General features: G+C 40.4%; 1 protein-coding gene across 1 annotated transcript; it reads right to left on the minus strand.

Moving 5' to 3' along the window:
* Positions 1–218: 218 nt before the first annotated feature.
* nomo (nodal modulator) lies at positions 219–19,222 on the minus strand. The gene is given in 47 exon segments (XM_061274161.1): positions 219–2,797; positions 2,873–2,965; positions 3,054–3,173; positions 3,734–3,835; positions 3,942–4,052; positions 4,792–4,875; positions 5,193–5,334; positions 5,433–5,560; positions 5,809–5,922; positions 6,050–6,176; positions 6,701–6,860; positions 7,572–7,654; positions 7,970–8,191; positions 8,555–8,650; positions 8,724–8,787; positions 8,907–8,994; positions 9,062–9,198; positions 9,454–9,585; positions 9,686–9,827; positions 10,164–10,338; positions 10,464–10,614; positions 10,710–10,815; positions 10,909–10,998; positions 11,084–11,221; positions 11,313–11,465; positions 11,853–11,925; positions 12,287–12,393; positions 12,624–12,724; positions 12,884–12,929; positions 13,013–13,102; positions 13,386–13,619; positions 14,166–14,354; positions 14,730–14,808; positions 14,895–15,050; positions 15,282–15,412; positions 15,504–15,687; positions 15,826–15,923; positions 16,006–16,120; positions 16,458–16,603; positions 16,671–16,853; positions 16,970–17,117; positions 17,197–17,342; positions 17,419–17,504; positions 17,595–17,750; positions 17,867–18,015; positions 18,107–18,371; positions 19,043–19,222. Coding segments are annotated over 47 exon segments (5,988 nt in total). The 5' UTR covers positions 19,059–19,222; the 3' UTR covers positions 219–2,665.
* Between the last annotated feature and the right edge of the window lie 220 nt (positions 19,223–19,442).

The raw sequence follows: 19,442 nt of genomic DNA on the forward strand, positions 1-19,442 counted from the left end.
ACCATACTCAAAACATGACGTGACATTGGCCAAATGAAAAGCATCTATCATGAATGGACCATCCATGACTACTCTTATTTAGTGTTAACTGGGTTAATAAACAAAAGTATTTGGTCATCATTTCTGGTGTGGTTAATTCAGAGCATGCACAGAAAGAGCAAAGTCTGGCAATACACAGGCTAATTACAATTTAGAGAGTTTGGGAGGATATATATATATTTATTTCTGCCACTGAATTCTCTAATGGGACAACTAATTGAACTCATTATCTGGTTTTAAAAGATTAAAGTAATCCACATTTTGCTAGGGACCTCTTTGAAAACCCTCAAGACCAGTGAGCTCCTGTAAAACAATCTGTGAACCTTCGTACACACACAACTTAATAGTGGAGTGAACCATGTTGTGAAAGCAATCCAAAAAATGTCAGTAAGTGGTATCATCCGGAACATTTTTCCCAAAACATATTCAAAAATACACGTACCTAAAACACATTGCCATGTTATTTGTATTAAAGATGATCTAATGGAAATGATGTGGCGTCATTGATTCTATTCCTATCTCAGCCCACGTCCATGCTGCTGTCCAAAAGCTTTTAGTAAACTGTAACACTTGTATTAAATATAGATGGACTATTAGAAGACTGCTAAAGATTTGCAAAAATGTATAGATGGCAATTAATAGCTGAAGAAAGCTCGACTGACAATTATTTTGCCGATTAATCGATGAATCTGATAAATCTGTGACTGTGTGTGTATGTATATGCTTTACATACATAGACTTACTTTGGCAGCTAACCTTGCAATATTAAGACTTATTTTTTTGAGGGCATCATCTCTATTGGTGTCCTCCAGACTTGTCCACCATATTCATACTTATTATTCATCCCACGCTTGGCTGTGACTTTTAAACCGCAGTGGAGACGCAGCAAAAAGAAAGAAAGCCCTTGAAACATGAAGTGCACATAATTTGTTTGTCATATTTACACATTTCATTCACATGAAAGTACAGTAACACCGCAAAGTATTTTTATAGCCTTTTAAAGTATATTTATGCTCTAATTGAACCAAAAAGCCATTTATCTTTTAAAATAGAGTGTTGGTAAAAAGTTAGGCTGGTTGTAACGTGTACAATATTTTGTCACCCACACAAGTGTGACTAGGATTACATCGCCCCCTGGAGGCAACAACATAAAACAGCCAAGTAAATTTTCTTCCAGTTCAATTTTATAATAAATATAAAAAGAACAAATAGAAACTGGTTGACAATTTGACCCAATCTACCATATTTCTTCAGTCCAATCATTAAGTCATCATTATATTCTTGAGTACACAGTTCCACAATTTCAAATGTTGGCCTTTTCAATTGGCTACCAACAGGTACTACTTGAGTGAGGAAAAAACAATCACGACTTTTCACTAGTAAGATAAACATTAAATTTGAAATATTTTTTATTCAAATTTATGACCAGAGCTATGAATTTACTGTTGAGGGTTCTCGACCTCACCACACCTCAAGAAGCTTGATTTACACTAACAGAGAACAGTCACATTTAATCAGTCATATTAATAAATTATTAAAATCTCAGTCCCAGTTTATTCCAAGCACTACCCACCCGACCCCCCTGGAAAAAAAAAAAATTCACACACAAAGCTACTATCCGCATCTTCATTACCCAAACAAAATAAGTGTGTCTGAATTGCCTGACAGTTAAACAGAGTACAGAATATTCCTGTCAAAACTGTAATGTCTCCTATTTGTGACGATAAGGGGCCACCGGACAAGTTTTATGAACATGCAAGTTTCCACTTGCCACTCACTCGGTTTGCTAATAGGTACTTGCAATACTGTGGTATCTATATGTAAATCGATTGAATTGAACACAGACAAAGCAAATAAATACAAACAGCAGCTAAATAGTTACATGAAAAATTAGTAAGTGGAAGAAATCATATTCATTTGTATTGCATGACAGCATGCAAAAACACTAAATTGTCATTGTGTTTGTATATTGTTACAATGGGGCGGAAAACTCTTTTCAAATCTGGTCAATTTCATTATTATTATTATTGCCATAATTATTTTTACAAATTACCGGCCAATTTGGTGTGTTGAAAACGTACGGTTTGAAGGAATGTTAATGGCATTTCCATTTAACAAGAGTGTTTCCAATTGAATAGTTTCACTTCTCCAGAGTAAAATTTCTCGTGGAAAGTTTTCAAAAAAATTCCCTTTGCAAGCCGCTCACTGAATAGAAAGAGTGTTTTGTGGCTTGTGTTACAAAAATAGTATATTTTGTGGTCTGAGCTGTCACATGACATACTCAAGTTCTTAAGAAACTTAGTTTCGCCAATTCTGGCAGACAATACATAATACAGTGTTTTTAAATAGCAGAAAAATGAATTTGAGTTGACCTTAATTACATGTAATTCAATTAATCACAAATGTGTAAAACAATGAATTGGAAAAAAAAATACTCCAGTGAGTTTGAGCAATTAATGTGGGTGATTTCTTTTTGGGCTTCTTTTAAATAAATCACATTAACCTAGATAATTCATAAGATGTCAAAGACTTGAATGCATCGATGGGAACTTGATCGTCACCATTAGATGAAGATTTAGTGCACCCAAACTGACTTCACAAGTAGTGGCCATGAGGGCACTGGGTTTTATGTCCGTCGGGCCTTCTGCCTCTTGGCCTGACGTTTGGCTTCATCCAAGGCAGCGCTGTCGCCGCTGGCTTGGGCCATGCTCCTGACACCTTGAACACGATTCATCAGCTGCAAGAGGAAGGGGATGACCTAGAAGAAAATTCAGGACAAGGGTATTTTAATGCAGTTGAGCATGTGTTTGCTGGCGTGTGGTGCTTCACATACCTTTTCATGGTTGTATGCTGCTAACAAGAGTAGGAGAGTGAGAGGAAGAGCAACGTAGGAGCCTTGGGCGACATCTTGGTCAGGCACTTTGCGCTGCGTAAAAACAACACAGATTAGGACAAAAAAAAATGGACGCTGCAATTATTAAAAGGGGGAGGGGGTACTATAACATATTGCTTACTGTTGGGTTGAAGGTGAGGGTGATGTGCTTGTGGTAACCAGTGGAAGTAAAGGAGACATGAGGTAGAGTGAAGTCATACTGTGCGCGGGACAGTGTGGAATACAGCATCAGAATGTAGCCCTGGAAAAAAACGGGGAGGAAAAAAGAACATTACTTGATTAATCGCTGAGGGGAAAAGAACATCAGATAATAACAGTTAAGCGAAAGTTGGCAAAACTAGTAATGCAAGACTTATGTAAAAGTCTAGGATTGCTTCCAACCAGACAGCAAAAAAAACTGGATTAAAGATCTCCATTAGTTAGAAACAAAAAATGTGAGCATGTAAAAAAAAAAAAAAAAACCTGGGGTGAGTGACTGTCAACGATTTTGAGCTTGATTTAACAGTGCCTCTGCTGACTGCAACAAGGTTGTGCTTTTGCCTAATCAACTAGTTTCCCATAATCTACCAAATACGTATCAATTATCCCCACACATTCTGTGACCTAGGGCTTTATCCATGAATATTAAAAGATGAGAAAAATATTGCCCTAAGCAGCTGATATCTTGATATGTTGAAATTGTTCTGATCAATGCCAAATATGCGATGTAACTGGGAGGCATGGCAGTGAAAGAATTTCAAACTTTAAAGTTCATATTTGAGCTCCATCAATACATTACAAGACATAAGTGTAGGATGATACCTCTCCATCTCGGTCCAGTGGGGGGAAATGGAAGAAGAGTGACTGTCCCAATGAAACACTGTGGAGCGGGTTGTCCAAATTGTCACTCCTGTATAGCTTTACCTGATCAGAGGTAAGGGGGGGGTCAGTGAAACATTGATGATCTCAAGTTTTGGCCACAGTAATATTGTCAGGACTTTAGATAATGTTACTTTTCAGATAAACTTACCGATAAAGTTGAAAGATGTTCTGGAGATGTAATGACATTCCCACTTAGGTCAAACTGGTTGATTTGTCGGAAGGCAATAATGTTGACTCCCTCAACGTCACTGCTGCCAACCTGAAAAAAAGAATGGCCATGGTGCAGAATTTGCAGATGCTTCTTTGACTCCGACTCGAGATAATGCTGCAAGCGAGTCACATGGTGAGAGAGAATAGCAGAGACTTAACAAAAATTAAGGCCTTTTCAGCTTTGCAAGAGAGAAAGAGAGATTAGCATGTCTCAAAAAAGGACAAATTACAAAATGACAGGTTTCCAATTTGCCATGGGATTATCGACGCTTTTGTTTCGGTGTTCAGAATGGAGCCATGGGATACATTGTACTCTTCTTCCCACACTACAAATTTTGTAAGGACAAAAGAAGATAACCTCACTATGACCATGTGAAAATGACTTTTCTCAAATAAGACCTGGAACCTCCCTTGACTGCAACAGAAAAGATAGGGAGAAGTCCCCCTTCACACCGTAGGTTTTTCACTTCAAAAGGGTACAACAACAGTCGCTGCATCCCAAAAGTCTTATCAGTCGAAAGAAGACTCACTAATCTCGAGGACATCTCATTTTGAATGCGGAAGTAGGCTGTGCAACGAGCTGAATACCTCAATGTGGAATCTCTGGAGGTACACTTAAAGTCACACACATGCTTTCTACTCAGAATCCAGGTTTGTAAATGATTTTGCCATTGGCAAAGAGTGGTGTAAAAAGTGAGTAGACCTGTCGTGAATCCAGCGGGTACTTTCTAGTGATGACGGGGAAAATGTGAAATAAAAAGCACATAAAAAGTCATTTTGTCACCCACCTCGATAGCTCTTTGTTGTGGTAAAGCTCTCTCTATGTGGTCGTTTCCTTCAGCTCGCAGCTGAATCAGGTACTTGCAACCAGGCTGTTAAGAAATTGTGAATAACGGGCTGAATAGTCAACCGATGATACTCAGTAGAAAATTACTTCATTACAAACCAAAATGCAACGAGCCAACCAAGACTACAAGAGTAAAATTACAATGCTGATGCCTTCAGGGCTGTGACTTGATGAGTGACATAAGAAGCTGGACTTGCTGACCGGTTATAATTCAATGTGAGCATCTGGGTGTGAGCTGTGGCCAACACTGTAGATGCTTATAGCTCTCTTATTACTCGACTTTTGGCTTGTCACCCTAATAATATTAGTGTCTATCTGGACTCAGCTCATTGGCATCCTTACCAGCAGACCTCGAAGTCTGAAGCGACCTTCCTCATCAGTGACGGTGTCCTCGCTGTAGAGGCTACATTCTCCTTGACCCACCGCTTCCACAGCAACGTCTCTCTCCGCATCACCACTCAAAGACTGCACTGCTCCGTAGCAGCTGAGGGCAAAAGTCAAACATCAAATGGATTGACCGTTATCTTTTCTGGATCTGCTTCGTGGTGCTTTATAGTCAAAGATGAAGACAATTGGCAGTACCTATACGCAGTCTTGATTCCAATTATATCAATGCTGAGGATTTGACCCTCTTCCACAGTTATCATCTGGGATGTCGGCTCAAAGCGGTATTCTTTCATCATGGGCTTGAAGTAGTACTTACCTGGACTCTGCGGAGGATGAGCAACGTCAACATAAAATGAAAAGCAGACCACACTATGACAATTATTAAATTATAGTGAGTTAATAAAGGGGCAATTGCCCCAACCAGTGATTAGCAAGGATGGATTTAAAGTAACAAACAAAATAATACCCAAATTATTAATACTGCGAACATACGAAAAACCGATGGATTTATTATGATTTGGTATTAGATTATTAAACTGTGTATCAGTGAAATATAAAAAGAGTTCCTAACCAGGTTATTGAATGTGAGGAGGCCGGTGTCCTGTGTCAAGAGGTTGGAGCGAAATTGGCCGCCACTTAGCGACAGGAGGACTCCTGACAGCGGATCACCGTCCTCTGACTTTATCTACAACACAGAGGCACAAAAAAGGAGCATGTGATATTAAAACTTCATACTTGTTTGAGAAGCAAATGTTGCACTTGTTTGCGGCAAAAACTAGTGCATGAAAATAAAAGTATTGCTATAAGACAACCTTGAATGTGATTCCAGCCAGCGCAAAAGCCTTGAAATCTCCCTGGGTTCCCTCCACGGGACTCAGAACAAAACCCTCTTTACTGGCACTGATGTCATACTGCCGGTCGCTGTGGAGTGGACCCACACTGCCAAGACATGAGAAGAAAATATGTTGCATTCATAACATATTTCCTAAAAGGTTATGACATTTGGCGAGAAAATGTCAGTATTGAAATTAGTTTACTATCAATGCTCAGATAAATGGCAGGGTTGCTTCACAAAAGCATCCTGGCCACACACCAAAGTGCGACTTGCCATTGTGACACAAGACAGGGAAGAACCAAACGTCTACTCCTATCAAAGCCTAGAATGTCTTCTGTATGATAATTGTCAACTATGATTTAATCCCATCTTGCAAGAAAGTCAACATTTATTGAGCTTTAGACAGAGTGAAAAAGCTGACAAATTACTGAAGTCACAATAGCTCAATAGAGAAGGCGAAATGTTTGCAACTCATCTAAGAAGTCATGGCTCATGTAAAACAACAAAATAAATAAACCATTCCATACCAAGAGTGCCTTGAAATAATACTGTGTTTTGGTGCAAACAGTAAGTCCCTCAGAGACTAAACCTTCTGACCTAAAATTTAACACTTGTGGGTTTCTTGTACCTGTATGCCCCATTCTCATTGGTGGCCACAGTGATGAGGGGTGCAGCAGCATCTTTTTCACTGATGGATATCTCCACACCTTGCAGCTCCGGTGACACTTTGCCCTCTAGGAAGAGCCCTGCGCGGCCTATGATGTCCACCATGCGACCAGGACATGACTCTGCAGGACAAGAGATTTAAATAAGGAGTTAGAAATGTGATTGAAGAAAAAAAAGTCAAAGTCAAAGTCAGCTTTATTGTCAATCTCTCCACGTCACAACACACAAAGAGACCGAAATTACGTTTTTCTCTATCCCACGGTGACGAGACACATAACACGATAGACATACAAGTACGCGACACCATATAAAAACAAGAAGGCAAAAATTTAAACAATCAATAGTAAGAGTGATGAATAAATAATAAATAAACAGATAACACAATAAATAAGAGGAGCAAAACGGAGCCAGCAAGCATAGCGCAAAAGTAAAAAACATCATAAACAAAAAGGCACAAACAATAAATAATAAGAGTAATAATAAATAATAAATAAACAGATAACACAACAAATAAGAGCCAGTGTGCATACAGACAGTACAGACAGTAAAAGTACAAGACGCTACGCAGAACGGGGGAGCGAGTTCAGGATCCTAACAGCCTGGAGTACGAAGCTGTTTGAGAGTCTGGTGGTGCGGGAGCGCAGGCTTCTGTACCTCTTCCCAGAGGGGTGAAGTGAGGTTACATTCAAATCTTGTTGCCAATTTACATAAACTCAGCCTTCAATGTTTACGGCAGTACAATTTTGAGAGTAGAACATTCCCACTATTAAAAATAATACCCAAACACATTTGTGGGTCGGAGTTTATTTGATTAGAATTGTCAAGAACCATACCTCCTGTGATGGTGGCCTCTACTTCAGGGGGATAAAAGAGCAGCTCCTTGGAGGAGGGAGTCACCGTAATTTTTTCTCCAGCCCTGCAAAGTACCGTCAATATTAATCATTGAGTCAAGAATTAACACTGCTATGCTTGTTTTAATAGAAAAAGGTTTTCTCTATTCGTAAGAAAAAAGCTCACATCCACTTTTTATATGAACAAAAAAACGAGCAGCAGCATTTAAGAATGAGTATACACGATAAAAACTTCTTTAAAACAATGCAAAACAAGCTATTTCTAATGAATGTTTTCTAATACTGAAAAGAAAGAGTTGAGGGTTAGAGGCAGGCTAGCGGAGCAAGAGTAATTTAATTTAACGGGACAAGCAACAACATAAATGTTAAAAGCAAATGACCTGGCCCAGTAGGAGAACTCATAATGGAAGGGGCCTGTCAGCTCATCAGCCTTTTCTTGTATGGGAGGACTATCATCCTTGGCAGGCCCTTCCTCTTCAGCGGCTCGCCGTTCTCGTTCTTGGCGTCGCAACTGTATCTCCTGAAGCTGTTGCTCTTGCCACTGCTCCTCCAGACTCCGCAGGGGCCCAAGAACTAGGGCTGGCTCACTTTCAATGGATGATCTGACGGGCAAGAGGGACACAGCAAAACAGTGTAAGATGGATATTGTAACAAGCAGCTAAGACCGCATCATTCAGCCGACGTGTACAATATTTTGACTGCGGCAAGGCAAGGCATTTAGGGGGTCTGGTTTAGTGGCCTCAGTATTGCATCTCTGCTTTTTGCAGTTGATGTGTTACTGTTGGCTTGTAGCCGTGATGTCCAACTCTCACTGGAGCAGTTGGAATGAAAATCAGCACCTCCAAATCTGAGACTATGGTCCATGGTCATGAAAAGGTGTAATGCCCTCTCCGGGTCATGGATGAGAAAGTAAATGTGGTATGATGAGTGAAAGGATGACTCTCCCACTGATTCATGATTCTTACTTGATGGTGACTGTGACGTCAAGGATCTTGTCTGTGGTGATGAGTCCGGTCACGTGATGGCGCACTGCGGTAAGAGTCAGGATGCTGGGTGCTGAGCTGTTAAGACAAGGGACCATACCACATGACCAAAGTGAAAGCGCGTAGAAAGGGTCTCGGTAGTTCTACTTACGTATCGTAGATGTAAAACTCTTGCTCAAACTGGTGGCAGGAGCGGGGGGTGACTTTGTACACGCCTGGATAAGACATTTTTAGAGGGATTACCCCAAATCGGTAAATCACATTACGCTTAATTTTTTTTTTTTTAATTCCACAGATTGGTAATTCATACTGTGTATAAGATAATGAAGCTAACCGGGTTTGGAGAGGCAAAAACGGTTGATTCCCTTGGAGAGATTGTAAATGCCCACATTCTCAGGTTTGCTGCCATCCTGAAAGAACTCCTGGACACAAATAAACAGGGACTGTAAGATGTCATCACAAAGGCCCACTGTGTTAGTAACTACTGACCAAAGTGATGGCATGGGAGAGGGAGCAGCGTAGGATGTAGCCAATCTGTCGGAACTCCACCCCCAAGATGTCAGCGTCCACAACCTCGACTTCCATGGATTTATGTTTCCAACACCATTCCTCGTGAGAGATGCTTACTAAAGCATGTAAAATAAAGATTAAGAGAATGTTACAAGTGCATGCGAGGTGCACAAGTCCAAAAGATGAGTGTCTAGTCAAGTGTGGAAAGCAATACAGCTGTATTTCCATTAAGCAGTGTTGCTCAGTTATCATCTCTTGTTTAAATTAAAGTTCAGACTGCGTCGAGATGTCACGCTACTTAATTAGGTATTACATCAGCTGTCACAGCACTTATATATGGCTTGGTGTTAAGGCTGGTTATAGTTCCTGACCTTTATATTTCCCAGGTAGAACATTGTCAAAAGAGAAGCTGAGGATGTCACTGCTGCCTGTCAAAGGCATCGTCCTTCTCTCTCCTTGGCGGCTTACTGGTTGGAGTGTCACTGACAGGTCATCACAAGATGCTGCAGTTCAAACAAGAGAGTATGTTAGTGGGCGAGGGAGGGGTGGGTTTTGCATACAACTATATAGCAATAGCAAAGATTTTTAAGAGGCAGACTTTACCTAAACAGTTGACCTTTCCAGAGACAGATGCCATAAATTGGGTAAAAAGCAGGTCTGTGAGAGGCTGGTCCACTACTGAGAACTCCAGAGCCTGAGGCTGCAGGGCCAGACCCGCTTTTACATCAACCTCAGGGAGAGACACCTACACACACACACACACACACACACACACACACACACACACACACACACAGTTGGCTTGATAGCGTGCACAAGGTCTGTTTTCATTGAAGAGTACATAACTGTGAGCAATCGGTGATGATATGGAAGGGATTGCTCAAAAGAACCCTGTTTTAGGGGTCCCTCCTATAATAAACCTGATTCAAATGATCAGGATCATTATAGGGCAGGAGGAGTTGCCTACCCCTGAGCTAGTGGGAGAGGGAAGTCTGGCCATCTCTGCTAAAGCTGCTACCCCCACAATCTAACTCCGGATAATCAGAATAAAATTAATTGATGGGGAATTCAACTGTCGTACTTGGACACTGTAGTCTCCAGGTTTCGCCTGAAAGCAGAAGGCTCCCTGGGTGTCTGAGTCAGTGGTCCGGCCTGAGGTCTTATCTTGGCCCTGGTGTGTCAGGGTGACCTTGTAGCGACCTTGCTTCATGCCCTCGGGCAGGCGGCTGATGGAGATCATTCCACAAACGCTGAACCTGCATAAGAACAACGCAGCTCCTTAATGTATCACGCACAATATATATATTAAATATGGAGTTGCCGGCTATCACAAAAATGCTTTCTTTCAGCTAGTAGCTGTTGTTAAATCAACCAGACATACCCGGCTGTGATGATGTCAGGAAGTTGTGGCGTGTTGGGGGCAATTTTCACCGTTACTGGCTCAAAGAACATGAGATCCTTGTGGACACGAATGGTGTAAGTACCGGCTGTCATGTTCTCCAGCCTGTAAGAACCATCCTCTTTGCTGACAACTATGAGGCGATATGGGCAAAGAAAGCCACAGCATAAAATAGTAACGTAAATGCAATGCAGACAAATTAAGCATGTCGTCATCTCATAAGATTACCTTTAATCTGATTGTTGATGGAAACTGCGGCATTAACTACACCTTCCCCATCAACACTATTCAGGACCCGACCAGTCACAGAAAAACCCATGACACGAAAGATGGGCTGCAAATGACAATTGAAGAGAATAAAGGCAATTGGCTGAATTGAATAGATGTGAGCGTTAACATGACACTGAAAGAAAATGTGTCTATGTACCTCAAGTGTCAAACTGTTGTGCTCCACCTTGAAATTCATTCTGGAAGGTGCAACATCAAAAGTGATCCGGTCCCCTCTGTAAAAGGGCACCTGAGGAAGAACGGTCTTTATCAGTTAAAAATCAGTTTTAGAAGTAAAATGCTTTGACTGGAATTGGTTTGCACAGAAGATTTACCACGGTGTAGTCCCCACTAGATAGTGAGGGGAAGATAAAAGTACCATCCTCCCGGGAGATGGCACTACACAGGTAGATGAGGGAGCTGTCCCCAGAGTCTGCACCCTCCACTGGAGAAAAGTTGCAGCCTTTCACATTCTGTGAATCACGACAAAAATGTAGTTTCAATGAACTTTGTGACTGCCATTTTATTCGTTACGTGACCATGATCACTTCTGCCTCAATCTACCTCTCTTTTGACTATGGCCGAGTAAAGCAGGAAGGTGACATCTTTCATGGGCTCCCCGTCACTGCGGACTTCGCCCGAGACGTCGTAGCCGCCGACCACCAGATCGTCAGCGGCCGGCGCATTGGCAGTGGAGATGTGCACCGTTGTGGAACTCTGGAGAAAGACGGCAAAAGATGCAATGAAGTAGGATGTATGTATTATGATACATAGTAAGGCTAACTTAATCTTTTTGACACTCAGCTGAAATGATGTCGGCCTACCTTACCTCTCTGAGCTCGGGTCAGCGGATCAGACATGGAGGGTAGTGAGGACTAAGTGCATGCTAAAAGGGATCAAGCCTATTCTGTTGGCAGTTCCTGCCTTTGGAATGACCTCACGCTAACATTAGCCAAGCTAGATGTACTGCTTTACATAGTTGTTGCTGAAAGAGTTTTGTGTGTTTGCATCCCTCTATAAATATGCCGCGAAAGTGAAAAGACCAAACTGCTTTTTATTGTTTGTATAATAATGGCAGTAAAGTTATTTTCTGAAGCTACTGACCTTCTCCAGAATCCAGGAAGGATGGGAAGCAACGATGTCATATGTACCAGGGAGAACTTTGTGAAAGTTATACCTGCAATATAAGTATTGCACAGGAAAAACAGGTTAGATTTTGTTAGTTCGGGATGTGCAAACTCCATCATACTACTTTACAAAGATGCCTTTTTGCTCTGTTGATTAATGTAGTTTGTTCTTTAAAAATATAAATCAAATAAATAATGCCAGCGGGGTAACTAGTTAGCCTCAAGGACCACAAGGGAGAAGCCCACAGGTCTGTTATGTAGCTCATCACTTAATGGGACATGTTATTTTGTAATAAGAATTAAAACTGAAACATTTATTTCAGCTTAAAATGGTAATGTTTCTTAATGAACCATATATTTTATTTAGTTTAAAAAAAAAATGGACTAATTAAAAATGCTGATGCTACGTACGCTCCTCCAGGCTGGGTGATAGCAGTCTGGAGTTTTTCATCAGTTCCAGCTCTGCTCAATTTAACTTCTACTCCAGTTGGACCAAGCAGATGGCCTTTACTCAAAACCTGTGCAATGTAAAGTACAGAGAAAATAAAACATTCCACTGGACTTGTTTTACCAGCTAAATTCAAAGTAAGTGCTTCCACATAAAGACTTCAATGATCATTGTTTAGGTTATTTTTCCCCAATAATTATTAGTATTTTTTTGCAATTAGGACAAACATGTAAACCAACCAAATAAATAAATACATACATTTCAATAAATGATTCGATCGAATTAAAATAGAATCCTCACCATTCCCGTGATTGAAAAACCAGTGAAAACGAAGTTGATGTCTTCTTCTTTTTTACATATGTCAGTGACTCCATCGACATGGAGGTCGACACTGGTAGGTTCTGGTCAATGTAAAATAATAATAATAATAATAATAATAATAATAATAATAATAATAATAATAATAATAATAATAATAATAATAATAATAATAATAAAGACAGACATTAATTGACTATGCAGAAATTATCTGTCTAAATAATTAGCAATGCATAACTTACCAAAGCTCCACCCAAGCGGCGGTTCAATTTTCAAAACAAAATCGCCCTTTGAAGAACAAATCAAACGTGTGCATACATAAGTATTATCAACAAATAATATCGGTGAATACCCTTGTGTGTATTTCTTACCTTGTCATAAAGAGGTATCGTAAAGTAGCCATTATTTGGTGCACAATCAGTGTGATATTTCAAGGAGCCTTGTTTTGTGTAGAGTTTAATCTGTTATGAAAAAAACAACCAACGTTACTGTAAAGATATGACGTGTGTGTGTGAACGTAGCAGTCAGTTAGGAGCAGTTAATGTCACTAAATAGCCCAACAGATTATTTTAAAGTGGCTGTGAATGAGCCGATCGGGATTAGCAATAGTGTGCTCTGCTCCACGTTCTCCTCCTACACAGATAAATTGGAGGGTCAAAAACTACGGTCTACTGCACTATAAGAATAATTGGTAAATCGACGCTTGCAAGTGGTTAAATAGCTTAAAGAAACATTTTCACTCACCTCGATCAATGAGTAATTGATTTCAACGTCGGATTTCACAAACCCCCCACATGCAACCACTATTTCATCAGAGGACGCGGTCAAAACCTGAGAATATGTGATCCAAAACAAGACCCAAATAGTACTTAGATCGGCCCGAATGGTGATTCTCAGCATTTTTGCCGGATTTATCCTCTATCGCTCCGTCTAACCGTGAAACTGCACGCTGCTTCCGTTTCCGTACCAGCTGACTCACTGACGATCTACGGAAAAGTTGTAACAGCAGCGCCTTCCGCTGGCGTGGAGGCCATAAAGGTCATCTTCAAACCTGAACAGGGCAGCGGACCATGCGAATATATTTTAAAGGTTTATTTTCCCTTTAGAGTCACAGCACCCCGTAGTGTAAAAAAAAGATTTTGAAACACTACATAAAAAAGAAAAAAATAATATACTAACAGCTTTGCACGGTGTTGTAAATGTATCATTTTTTGCATAACTACGATGCAAAAATAATGTTATAAACCAGTACTTAGCCTTAATCCATATAAAGTGCACAATACAGTACAAAGAGGAGGTTAATAAAGAACTCGTGTTTGTAGTGAAGTCCTTCTCAGAAGGAAAAGATAAAAGTAAAATGGAAAAAAAAAAAACACAACAAATTATTTTTTTGCTCATACACAGTAAAAATAAAAGTTCATAAGAGTATATTAAAACAAACAGTTTGATTCCATCCAAATGTTGCTTGCTTGTCCAGTGTAGTGTTGGTTTGTTATTCCCTAACTCCTAAATCTTGTTTCACACATTTGTGAAACTGTCTGGAGGAGAATGTGCCAGGAACAGCCCTTCTGGAAAATTGTTGGAGAAGCTGGTATGGTAACTGGGACTGCTTCTGCTGGATCGCCGCTGACTTCTGGATCCCGGCGATGTGACAGCAGAGATTCTTTGGGCCTGGCACAGTTTCTGGATCAGGAAATGCTTGTCTCGACCCTCCTGAATAACCAACACACACACACAAAGTGTATTCCAGTTAAGCCTTTGACAGTACAACATGGGAGCCGAATAAAAAGCTGCATCAAAAACCTGAAATCACAGAGATGGTATTCAGCTCGCTTCTTGACTGTTAACCAGGTGTTACTTTAACAATATGTGCACAATAACTGTATTGTAATTTGCCGCACTGAATCACATGGTCACAGTATGTTTGTGGCTCTTCTCAGTATGGATTAGAATGCGTCAATATAGAAAACAACAGCATTATTCAATGAATCTCTCGCTGAAAATGTCAGCCTCTCTGTCTGTAAAGTTGACCAAAGAGGGTGAAATTGCACCAAGACTGACAGCGTTTAAAAGATTCCAAATACCCACCATGACGAGCTGTTCCCGAAGTTGTTTGATCACCCTCTTGTGTGCTCCAGCGAGTGCGATCACGTAAAACATGGCCAAACTACAGCACAGGAGAGAAGAGCTCAAATCATCACCATTATATAAATTCTGCCAATTTCTTATCAATAATCTTCAAGTCTCACATACCATGTAACAACAAAGAAGGACACAGCAAAAGCCTCGGATGAGATAGTGAAGAAGAGAGTTTGGACTCCACTGGGGAGCTGGGATATGGCAGTTGGCAGAACCTCCCAGGAGGTGGTGTAATTCACAAATGGGCCACATGCCTGGGAACAGTTTATTCTGCATAGAGAGTGGTTGGACGGATGAATATGTTCACAAAATGTAAGAAACAACCTTTATGTCATTCGCACTATTTAAATATTTTCTAAATATTGTGTTTGTATTTATTGCAGAATTCAACTATTGGTACCATACATTGTTTTTCTTTTTACCAATCAAGTGACATTTCTGGGACAATCAAGGCACTAAAACAGATAGGAGACAAAAAAATGCAAACATAACATTACTTACTGTGCTACACTAACAATAACAGGCACGCAAGCCAAACTCAAGCCAATCAGTAGCACACCCAGGAAGAAAAAGTTGGAACTTGAAGCTCTGAATGGACGTGTGGCCGGACGGCAGTTTTTAATAAGTGACACCTGATAAATAATGAAAAATAATTATCACTCACTGAAAACAGAACTTCGAATCTGGTTTATGTTGGGGGAAAATGGTGCTGCAATCAATTACCTTTTTGATGTAAAAGATAAAAAAGTACTTTATGGTGCAGATGGCAGGAAGCATTGGGGAGTAGAATGCACCGATCCAGCAGATTGTCTGGCCGTAGACAATCTCAAGAACATTCTGAGGGATAGCAAACTCCTGCAGACCCCACCACTTAGCAAGGCCACAGTGGCAGTACTTGACTATAAGCCTGCTCAAAGGAAGGAAGGAAAGAACATTGTGAGGCTTTAAAAGCAGACCATATATGATAAAGAAATGCAGAACATACTGGAATTAATAGAGTAGAACCCAAATTGAGGCAATGTGAATGATTCTGATTTGTACTTACTTTCGAGGAAACTCCACAAAGATGGTAACTGCCACAATGATAATAAAATCAAAGATGGTGAGTTTGTACATTTCCTGGCCAACACGTGTCTCCCAACACTGTAGGAGGACATCATATTACATTTTTGATAATTGCATCCCGTTCACGTTTGCAACACGTCAACATTTGGAAATGACTTACTGAGTAGAGCAAATGGTTGTAGCCGCATTCGCATGGCTCCTCTTTACATTTAGTGATCTGAGACCAGAGTGAGAAGAGCAAAACTCCAATGCTGGTCAGTCGCATGAATACACATCTGGGTATTTCAAGAAGAAAGAAAATGAAGAAATGAAACCACATGTGTCACAGGCATGTCACTATTTCACGCTTTGATAAGCATCTGCAGCAAAATCAACTCAAAAATAACAATAGTCATATCTTCGATAACTGTGTAGTTACCAGTTTTCTGAAGCTGAATGACTTTTGCTGCTTAACTCATATTCTACAAACGCAATATTAATCACAATGCCGTGTTTGCACTAATGGGGCGCATATCACAGATTATTGTAGAGAACATTTTGTGGTTGGCTTCCCTTTTAAGTATCACTATCACTGACATACATTTTATTGTAATGACACGACATTGAATGCACCTTATGAGAGTAAACCGAATCTCAAAAGCAGGCGAATAGTCCTCAAAGTTGATGATGACTGAGAAGACGAGGGGAGTGATGAAGTTGGCTAAAGTGATAACAATTGATGGCAGATACTCATGGATGAGATCCACAATGAAATTTTCCTGCAAAACAAGAAAACGTACTCAGAATGGCTTGATACGCAAACAGTTTTTAGGTGTATGCATTTACCTTGCCCTCGTTCCTCTGTGCTTCCTGGGAGAAAATGGTGGCAACGTAAATGCAGTAGAAGCAACCAGCTAATACAGCAATGACAAACAGGTTGAGGATGAAGCGTATGAGATAAATGCGACATTTCTCTTTGCGGGTCCGATCTGCTATTTTCTGTTTGATCCTTTCTTCCTCCAAATCAGTCTAAAAGGTCAAACAAAAATGGGAGTACAGGTTCAGAACATAATTCAGGGTTGCCGTTTCAACAAAAGAAACTGTCTTGGAAAATTCACATACGGTAACTACTAAATAAATATTACCCTAAGTTCATAAAGCAAACTGCTTCTTTTGAGCTTTGCTGCATTGCCATTGGTGATGCAGAAGTCCCAACCAGCAAATATCTTGTTGCAAAAACTCTGGAAACGGTCTTCATCCTGAATCAGGTTACGTTTGAAACCAGTGGCAGACCTGTGAAAAGAAGGCCTCTGTTGTCAGCAACACCCAAAGCATTTCCAAATAACACTTTAAAGACCTTTTCGGTCGGCACCTTTTAACAATCCAGATGAGACTGAGGAAGAGGTAGGCAACAGTGACCAGCAGGTAGGCGAGAGGCAAATTATAGGTGGTCCTGGGGAAGTGGATTTTGTCCACTTTGTAGTAGCCATAAAACAAATAGGTCTGCTCAAGAAAGCCCTACAGAAAACACACACAAGTTGAGAGAAGAACCGGCCATACAGTGTTATTGTTTGCTGAAGATAGAAATACTTACTCCGCCAGACAAGAGATCTGTGATGTGCTCGTGAAAAATGACAAGACCTCGGCGAGCACTACTTGGATAAACACTGCAAATACTACCTGTTGTCAACCAAGGGCAAAAAAACACATGCGTACTAATTTTGACGGAGACAAAGTGATGAATGTGCTCACAAAGAACCGTTTTCTGACCATCATCCAGGTTATAGGTGATGTTCCCTGAGACGTGAGGAGCAATGATGATGGGTAACAAGACGAAGCTGAACATGAGGGTGAAGATGATCAGGTTGAGCATGACAAGGAAGCGTAGGAAGGAAAAGTAGGAAAGAATGCCCGTGCCAAACATTCCTAGACAAACAAGAAAGAAAAACGACAATTGTTATAGACAATCATAATATATCTCACCAGGCATATTTTTTTTTCAGATTTTTGGATATGACATCACATTGCAACATCTCCCTCACCCTCTATCAGGTGGATGTCGCCCCTCCAGAGCTGCAGGGCGGTCAGCCACTCGTGGACACCATCGAGCAGCCTGCGGAGATACCTGTGGGTGCTTTGCCTCCACTGTGTCCAGCTACTGAGTTCTGCATCCTCTTGTAAGCGTAACGCTCTGACACCAAGCACAGTCGCTACATTATGATGTGTGCTGGGATATTTATTTTCATTGTATAACTACAGGAGTAAGGAATAACAGTTCATACTTATCTCTGCGTTTCTCAGCCATGGTCTGCGCAAGCTCTCTGGTTGGTTTCTGCTCCAGTTGGTTCTTATGTTTCTCATCGTGTCTATTCAAAAAACTCAGCGTCCATTTCCCACTACCGTGGGAGCCAGTACGAGCTCGAGAGCTGCTCCTTCTCTTGGTGCCCGTATGGGATGCCTTCCTGCGGTACAGCAAGGACTGGTAGCTGGGGAGCTGGTCGAGCAGGGGGTTACTGGTGACTTTTCCACTTTGATCGGTGTAAAAAACTGCAAAAGGGTGAAAGATAAAAACGAGGATGTGAATGACGTGCTGACACTTGATTAGATAAAATCATCTTAACACAACATTATTTTTGGAGCACTTCGAAAATATAAAAATCAAACAAAACATTAAATACAGTCATAAAATATCCAGCCTTCCATCCATTTCTTGACTGCTTATATAAAAATATAACAATCATTATTATAATGGCATCATGGTTTTTAATATGGATGTTAAATCCCCAAAGCTAAAGATGGCTGAATATCTATAACTATATAAGAAGCCCTTCCAAAACCGGCACAGTAGACATGAGACCTTTAGTAATATTGAAAATATTGAAGACTTCATTGCTTCAGCGATGTCGACCAAGTATTTAAAACACATTTATTCTATATTTTACAGAAACAGAACTTCTTAAACAATTGCAAGAAGCAAATACAAATAAGCGAACAAAACATTCCCACTCTTTCCCCACTAGGCAACTCGTAAACCCGAAAAAAAAAATGTTAACTGCATCTATTCGTGTGTTCTTTCGTGTGTACTCGAAAAATTAATCCGTGTTTCTTTTTCGAGAAGAATTTATCAGTTCAACTCTACACACGGCGTTAGCTGGTTTTAATAGAGTGAAGATGGCGACAGATATAGGTAGACAGACATAATACGAGAATAGTTTTACCTGAATCAGCATCCATCGCACTCTTTTCAGGTGTAGAAAAAGGAAAAAAATATTGAACAGTATTATTTTGGACAACTACACAGCTGTTTGTTTCAACTGCTGTTCGTAGTTGACGCTTCAGTGGTCAGGTTGAAAACATTTGCATTGTGGCTGGAAGCGACAACTTCCTGAACTCTCCAACACTCCCATAAATGTTTATTTTGTGCATATTTCATTTTTATTTACAAATATTTTTTTACAACTCGACTATCCATGCCAAGAATAGATGGCAATAGCGGTATGAAAAAAGAAATGACAAAAAAAAAAAAAAGAACGCAGCTTTCGGTCAAAACTTTGCGCACTACATTTCCCACAATTCAGTGGAAAGAAATTGCACAAAAGGTTACGTTCATTGAAAACA

The sequence above is a fragment of the Syngnathus typhle genome, linkage group LG3, assembly GCF_033458585.1.
Source record: "Syngnathus typhle isolate RoL2023-S1 ecotype Sweden linkage group LG3, RoL_Styp_1.0, whole genome shotgun sequence".
In the NCBI taxonomy this organism is placed as follows: Eukaryota; Metazoa; Chordata; class Actinopteri; order Syngnathiformes; family Syngnathidae; genus Syngnathus; species Syngnathus typhle.